This window comes from Pecten maximus, chromosome 9 (assembly GCF_902652985.1).
Source record: "Pecten maximus chromosome 9, xPecMax1.1, whole genome shotgun sequence".
In the NCBI taxonomy this organism is placed as follows: Eukaryota; Metazoa; Mollusca; class Bivalvia; order Pectinida; family Pectinidae; genus Pecten; species Pecten maximus.
In genome coordinates, this window is record NC_047023.1 from 37,173,659 (window position 1) to 37,182,266 (window position 8,608).

The 8,608-nt window shown below is 35.1% G+C and overlaps 1 protein-coding gene across 2 annotated transcripts; it reads right to left on the reverse strand.

Moving 5' to 3' along the window:
- Positions 1 to 725: 725 nt before the first annotated feature.
- Positions 726 to 8,553, reverse strand: LOC117334220 (myeloid-derived growth factor homolog). Of its 2 annotated transcripts, XR_004534063.1 has the most exons (6): positions 8,410 to 8,553; positions 5,962 to 6,012; positions 4,196 to 4,339; positions 3,004 to 3,064; positions 1,821 to 2,142; positions 726 to 1,778 (listed from the first exon to the last, which is right to left on the reverse strand). XR_004534063.1 is itself a non-coding variant. In XM_033893706.1 (5 exons), the coding sequence occupies exons 1-5, from the start codon at positions 8,545 to 8,547 to the stop codon at positions 2,060 to 2,062; spliced, it is 477 nt and encodes a 158-aa protein (XP_033749597.1). In that variant the 5' UTR covers positions 8,548 to 8,553; the 3' UTR covers positions 726 to 2,059. The 2 variants fall into 2 exon arrangements, 1 of the variants encoding a protein (XP_033749597.1); XM_033893706.1 differs by having other exon boundaries at positions 726 to 2,142.
- Positions 8,554 to 8,608: the final 55 nt, after the last annotated feature.

The window sequence follows — 8,608 nt, forward strand, 5'->3', positions numbered from 1 at the left end:
TCTTCTCAATAACCAAGAGGCCCAGGGACTTCATATTACGCCTGTAACATGCTGGGGTGAAGTGCTTCCAAGTTTGTTCAAATGAATGACCTTGACCTACATTCAAGGTCACGGGGGTGAAATAGGCTTAAATCTGTACACAATGATTTTGCATTAGCCAAGAGTCTCCAAGACCTGATATTAGGCCAATTGCAATAGTATGCTGGAATAAAGGACTAGAAAATTTATTGACATGAATAAACCTATCCTACTCTGATATTTGAATATCAAGTGGTGATCAACATAGTATCTGTAGAAATGACCTCAATCAACTTCAAAGTTGCTGTTGAGCCAGGTGAGCAATACAGGCCCATTCTGCCTCTTGTTGAGAAGTTATTTAAAGATTTTGTGTATATTTGACCTCTGTGACCTTGAAAGTAGGTCAAGATCATTCTTCCCAGCTTACTGCAAGCATTCATCACAGCATGCTACAGGACCAATATCAGATATATGGGCCTTTTGATTATCAAGAAAAAGTTTCTTAATGACTTCATCAAATTTGACTCCTGTGACCTTGAAAGTAGGTTAAGGTCATTCATCCCAGCATACTGCAAGCCCAATATCTGGTTTCTGGTCCTCACAGTTATTGAGAAGAAGGGACAGATAATGGATACCACACCACATCAAGAGATCATTTGCCTTTGTTGGTTGGTTATAAATTAGCTAATAATGAAAACAAATAGAAAAAATGTATACCATTTCTTTTTTATTTGGTCAATAAATAAAAATATTCTTCTATCCCAAATATACCTTTACAATCTTGTACTCTATACATTCAGGTTTAGTTAACTTGGTTATAAAGTCAATCTAAGTTTTTTTACCATGATTCTCACAACTACTAAATGCACAAAGAACATTTTGATTATGAAAATATTGTCTGTTTTTAAATTTATTAAAGATGTGATTTAGTCCAAATTTTATTATTTGCCCTAAAATCTTGTCAATTTCATCACTGCTTTCGGTAAGCTTATTTCGGTAGTTTTCTATGTAAATGATTATACTTGTATTGTCATGATGACCAAGCAATATCTTACAAAGTCAAACATTTGGAAAACTACGTCTAGCTCAGAATATCAATACCCATAGTTTTTGAAGAATGTTTTAACACATTGTTTTTCATTAAAAGACTTAATATATAACTGTCGTCTTAACATACTTTCAACTTAAACCATACTGCTCACACTTAACACATTTCTCACACCTAACATCAAATTTCTAACACCCAACCCTACACACCAAATATCCACTCAGAACTCCTTGAATGTGACCAGCGTTAATGTACATTACCTCCGTTTTGATCTATCGGAGTTACTTCCCTTCATTTCGCTTTGTCAGTACTGATGGTACAGCCGTAGCTTGACAGCTGATGGGGAACCTTGGTTGTGAAGAGGAATCTTCCATTTTGTATCAAGGGAACTACATGTACATGTATTTGAAAATAAAATCTTTCTCTGTAATCAAAATTGATACCGACAGTTTTTTTTCCATATATAAATCTTATGTTTTAATTGATTTTTTGATTTTTTTTCTTAAATTCATTATTAATATAATGATTCATCAACTGTGTTTTCTCCTCTGCATCAATTGGAAGTATTTGTGGCAAACAAAATGTTTGAAGTCCTAAAACAATACTCAATGTACTCCTTGCAGCCAAGGTAACGTGTGAAGCATTGGGAAGCATGCACACCAGAGGAGTTCTGACTCTATATCGCTCACACCTAACACTTCATTTATCACACCTAACACTTCATTTCTCACATCTAACACTTCATTTCTCACACATAACACTTTACTCACATTGAATACCACATTTCTAACGCCTTTTATTACATTCTTCCTAGCACCACATATCGCTCCTATACCTAACACCATGAATCTATCACCTGAGGCTACAACCTTGGAGAGGTGGTTGCCTGTACCTCGACACACAGACATGTACATACAATGTATAGAGGCAGGTAGTATGTGATGTCATGTAAATAGCTGCGTTGTGCTGTCAGTTTCTGTAGTTGATTTTATATTATAATTCTTCTTTCTCTTCACCAAATTTGGCCCATAATGTAACTTTTCCGATCTCATTCTTAAAATTCTTGCTGTTTTTAACTGCAAAAAGAAAAGAAAATTTTATTAATAAATTGCAAGAAACAAATAATTCAATCAATTTGGTAATAAATTATTTAAACAATTACAAAAATGATAAAAAAAAACTGAAAAGAGAATTGAAACTGAAATATTTTACTTTCTATTAAAAAAATTTGACTTAAATAAACTGATTCAGAACTGTCAAGATTCAATGACTCAATGCTTAGTGACATTGTATAATCTTAATCTGAGTGAGTTTTATTAACTAATCTAGATTAGATTGTGTAATTATCTTTATATGGGCAAGACTGTGTTATCTTAATCTAGGTAAGATAGGGATATTCCACCCAAAGAGTCACAAAATGTTGTGAAACTCGAGGCTTGCCAAGTACAATACATGCATGTATTTAATACATATATTTTTTGTACTTGAGTCCAACTTTTTAAACCTGACACTGACGATGATGGCTGACAGATGTGAGCACAAAAAGATGACATTGATAGAGTTATCCCCCTTGAATGCAGACAATTCCGTGTGCATGAAATGCTATGTAAGATAGATTTTTCTTACATAGCCTAGGCCTTCTTACATGGGCAAACTCTCCAACATGGTGACATATGTGGTGACATATGAGAGAATGTATGATCTTGATTTGGATCCAGGTAACATTGTACACATTATAAAATCCAATGATACAGCATGGAGGTATAAGAAGTAATGGCAGATTAGATAAGTTCTGTTTGTATTTCACTGTTATTAGAATTACCAGATAGGTGATTTGTTTCAAAAACAGTTCAATATAAGGTACAACATGATGGTGAAGCTTTAGTTATATAACTAACTCGTATTTCATGCTAAAATGGAGATAATTAAAGTAGTACCCATATTTTTCTTTGGCAGTTCAACAAACTCAGTTGGCAGAAGAGCTTCATTGCTCCTATCCTGAAAAGAGAAAATGTTGTTCATTACACATTAGTTTAAATATTTTGTAAGTTAATGATGTAACAGAGATTACAAAAAGTCAAATCTTCTCCAGATACCCTCATTGTAAACATCTAATTGTCTGAATAAATTATTTACAAGAATTCCACGGACATGGATGTGTTGCCTGCACAGCAAGCTGGGATTTGAATTTTAAAACAAGCAAGCACTTCCTATAAGAAAGCAATGCATCAAGTTTGAGCTTGATTGGCCCAAGGGATCTCAAGTTATTGCAAGCAAATTATTTTCTATTTATAGAAGCAAGGACCTTTGACCTTTGAACCTGAAAAGCAATCCTAAGCAAGCACTTTTGATAAGGAAGCACTGTGTGAAGTTTGAGTTTGATTCGCTGAAGGTAACTTGAGTTATTGAATGGAAACCAATTTTCTATTAATAGAAACAGTGACCTTGACCTTTGACCTTTGAACCTGAAAAGCAATCCCAAGCAAGCACTTTTGGTAAGGAAGCACTGTGTGAAGTTTGAGTTTGATTGGCTGAAGGTAACTTGAGTTATGGAATGGAAACCAATTTTCTATTAATAATAACAGTGACCTTGACCTTTGAACCTGAAAAGCAATCCGAAGTAAGCACTTTTGGTAAGGAAGCACTGTGTGAAGTTTGAGTTTGATTGACCTAAGGTAACTCGAGTTATTGCATGGAAACCAATTTTCTATTAATAGAAACAGTGACCTTGACCTTTGACCTTTGAACCTGAAAAGCAATCCCAAGCAAGCACTTTTGGTAAGGAAGCACTGTATGAAGTTGGAGTTTGATTGGCCAAAGGGAACTCAAGTTATTGCATGGAAACCATTGTGCGGATGACGATGCCGACATAGTAATAACTATATGTCACCTTTTCAAGGCGACACAAAAATCAGAATTACCATTTCCAGAGGAGCTAAATTTTGTAACATTTTTGTTTGATTTAATAACATCCAAGTGTTCACAAAAACTTTTTTTCAATCTGATCACTGACTATCAAATATAAATGCTGAATTCAATAAAATCATTAACAGTTATATCAAGTTGGCGAGTCATGATATGCAATGATTTTTTTTCAGACCTTGTTGCAAGTATCTCAAAAGAACTTACATATGGTTGTCCAACAGCAAACTCTGCACCTTTGACCTTCAGGGAGAAGCTCTGGAAGACCAGGTATGTTGTCATTTTATCTGCTCTGTTTACCATGCAGGTCACCTGGTGTTCATCAGCATGAATAATTCCAATCTCCCAGTCCTGGAAATAGGGGGAAAAAATCAATCAAAACTCTCTTACCTAAAAATTAACGACAATCCACTTTTTTCTAATATTTACATCTACACGCAATTTTCAGATCCGAGTTTTTTTTTATTCTGTTAAATTTAAGAAGTAAAAAAATTGTTTGCAATAACAAGTATGTGAAACGACTGCATATATATGTAATCATATTAACTTGGCTTCCTTGGTAAGAAAAGATGTCATGGCAAATAACAAGGTTTCACAAACATATGATGGCAGTGTAACAAGTTGTTACACACATATGATGGCAGTGTAACAAGTTGTTACACACATATGATGGCAGTGTAACAAGTTGTTACACACATACGATGGCAGTATAACAAGTTGTTACACACATATGATGACAGTATAACAAGTTGTTACACACATATGATGGCAGTATAACAAGTTGTTACACACATATGATGGCAGTATTATAACAAGTTGTTACACACATATGATGGCAGTATTATAACAAGTTGTTACACACATATGATAGCAGTGTAACAAGTTGTTACACACATATGATGGCAGTGTAACAAGTTGTTACACACATATGATGGCAGTGTAACAAGTTGTTACACACATATGATGACAGTGTAACAAGTTGTTACACACATATGATGGCAGTGTAACAAGTTGTTACACACATATGATGGCAGTGTAACAAGTTGTTACACACATATGATGGCAGTATAACAAGTTGTTACACACATATGATGACAGTATAACAAGTTGTTACACACATATGATGACTGTATAACAAGTTGTTACACACATATGATGACAGTATAACAAGTTGTTACACACATATGATGGCAGTATAACAAGTTGTTACACACATATGATGGCAGTGTAACAAGTTGTTACACACATATGATGACAGTATAACAAGTTGTTACACACATATGATGGCAGTATAACAAGTTGTTACACACATATGATGGCAGTATTATAACAAGTTGTTACACACATATGATGGCAGTATTATAACAAGTTGTTACACACATATGATAGCAGTGTAACAAGTTGTTACACACATATGATGGCAGTGTAACAAGTTGTTACACACATATGATGACAGTGTAACAAGTTGTTACACACATATGATGGCAGTGTAACAAGTTGTTACACACATATGATGGCAGTGTAACAAGTTGTTACACACATATGATGGCAGTATAACAAGTTGTTACACACATATGATGACAGTATAACAAGTTGTTACACACATATGATGACTGTATAACAAGTTGTTACACACATATGATGACAGTATAACAAGTTGTTACACACATATGATGGCAGTATAACAAGTTGTTACACACATATGATGGCAGTGTAACAAGTTGTTACACACATATGATGGCAGTGTAACAAGTTGTTATACACATATTACACATATGATGGCAGTATAACAAGTTGTTACACACATATTACACATATGATGGCAGTATAACAAGTTGTAACACACATATGATGGCAGTATTATAACAAATTGTTACACACATATACATGTACACATGTATAGTATTTTAACAAGCTGATCTCTGTGATACAATTTCAAGGTACAGTAATGTTTACGGGTAATTTATACAAACCTCGTTGGTTCCTCCCATGGCCTGGTAGGTAAACGTACACTTAATGTCACCCTAATTTGTAAACACAAAAAGACAGCTTTTAATTATAATCAAGTGACCACATATACTTTATCAAATAGACATTCTTGTGCACAAAGTGACAATACAAACATGAATATATAAACATTAACAGGAAATATCAAAAGATCAAGGCACAGGGGCATGTCTAGTTTTATATTACAAAAAATAGTCAGAAATACCTATATATATTGACAATATATAGGTATTTCTGACTATTTTTTGTAATATAAAACTAGACATGCCCCTGTGATCAAGGGCTAGACATACCCTGATATATTTGTTTACGTGTATACATGTATTTGTCTGATTTCTGCTTTGTAAATACACTGTATTACAAGTTTCATGTAGTTATTTAAAATAAGTAAATATAAGTGCTGCTACCAACATTTATATTTCCATTTGTGACACTGTCATGATCACTCTTGGCATTGCTTTATCACTACAATAAGTATAATTTTGACATCACAAAAATTTGTGCTACCAGGATAAACAAGAGGCCCAAAGGCCTTATAATGCTCATCTAACTCTAAATTTCCTTGTACTCTTGCAGCATACATACTCACTAGCATGTATAGTGGTACTGTTAGCCGTGGCAGCCATGGCAGCTATCTTTGATTTTGGACTGATTAAAAAAATCATTATACTTGGTCTGAAATATCTCAAGATAGTTTAAGGTAAGTTAGAGCTGAATCCCAATGGTGGAATTTGAGAAAAAGTTTAAAACAGGTGTTGTTAAAAAAACCAAGAATGTGCAATCATGTTAAAAAATGACCACTGTGACTGCCACATAAAAGTTTTTACGAGGCCGAAAAATAACAACACTTTGTTGGCTCCCCTTTCTTAACATTCCTCCCAATTTTCAGCTTTATGGTACCAGCGGAAATGGAGAAGAAGTTTAAAACGTGTTTTTTAAGATGGCTGCCAGGATTTCGGATTGACCCAAAAAATAACAACACTTGGTCAGGACCATCTCATGATCAGGATATGCTTTCATGCAAGCTAGAGCTCAGTCCCACATGTGAAACTTTAGAAGTTTGAAATGTGAAAAGATTATGCATTGCACTATGGTGACGGATGAAGCACAGACTCCTGACCCTTCAGGTCAGATGACCTAAAAACCTGAATGAGCAAATGAACTTTGCAATATATGTAGTTATGTTGTACAAAAGGTGAAATTCCTCACAGCAAAAAAATTCATAATGAATTAACTTTACAAAGGCAGTTTTATGCTTATAATATATATATCATCTTGGATTTAAGAAACACTTTATCAGCTAGGTGCTTTAAACAGAAGGAGCTTTTGGGTTGATATAAAATCGAGTGAATCATGCATTATATACATACAGAGGGGTTCTAAAAAAGTCAAGGGGAGGGGGTAAGAACAGGGCTAATATTGATCATGAGGAGAGAGAGCACTTATAGAGAATGGTACTTATTGGAGAGGTAGGGGACATTTTTAATTTAAAATATTATAGGATGCATTGTTTACCACTGTATAGAGAAGTGAATTCTTTGTTGCCGTTCTGGGGCAATTTTCATGGACAACTTGACGGCTAACGTACAAATGTCCTCCAGAATATTAACAAACATTTAGCACTGTTGAGTCACCTAACACAAGATAGTTTGTCATATCAATGATGGGTTCTATAGCCAACTTAACATTTTAAACAAATGTCCTCTAGTATTGCAAAACTTTAAATACAGAGGTTACTATAAGCTGTTCAGTCAGCAAACACACAACTTGTGTTAGCTGACTTATTTCATTAAAGTTTTGTAATACTGAACGACATTTTAGCCATTGAGTTGTCCATGGAAATTACTCTATAGGGAGTCAATAGCCAACTCAACAAAAAAAACTATTGTTGTACTGGGAGAGTGACAAATAGCTGCTGGCTTACATGTTATGTTCCGAGAGGCAGTATATCTATAGGGCATAATGTTTGTTGGGGAGAGGGCACTTACAGAGCAAACTGCATATTGAGGAAATGACACTAGTCAGTTTTACTAGACATGTACACGCAGGGGTTCCTATGTGCATACTGAAATAGGTCTAGTGTATGTGTGAAGAGGCACTACAGAGCATGTAGCCCGAGTTTCCTCTGGCCCTAACACCATCATCATGTCTGGTGCCCCTACAGACAGTACAGTATCCCCCAGACATGGTGTCAGGGCCAGAGGAAACTCGGGCTTCAGAGCATGATGCCTTATTGGGGAGGGTACTTGTACAGCATGGTTCTTATTAAGATTAATTATCCCGATCGAGATCATATTTCATATCACATCATGATGCATGAAGCATAACAGTATTCACTATTGACATACGGAGTTAAGTAGGGTGTTTATTTCAGGTGACACCGGGTACAGTATACTTATTCGTGAATTTCTTACCCAGACTATATCCGTCGACTTTGCTGAGGGATCAGGTTTTATGTTGAACCGCCTTGAAGCCACAAGATCTTCACCAAAGCAAAATACCGAGGAAACAAGAATAAGTAAACAGACGAGGCACTTCATGTTCAGTTCCATAATTCTCAACGTGGTTGTGTATGTTAGGCCAATAGAAGTTTGCAACACGGACCAATCAAAC

Coding starts and splice junctions, on each gene's coding strand:
- LOC117334220 (XM_033893706.1), bottom strand. CDS start 8,547: ATGGAACTGAACATGAAGTGCCTCGTCTGTTTACTTATTCTTGTTTCC. Junction 6,013..8,409: donor AGTCGACGGATATAGTCTGG/GTAAGAAATTCA, acceptor TTTACAAATTAG/GGTGACATTAAGTGTACGTT. Junction 3,065..4,195: donor TTGCTGTTGGACAACCATAT/GTAAGTTCTTTT, acceptor TTCTCTTTTCAG/GATAGGAGCAATGAAGCTCT.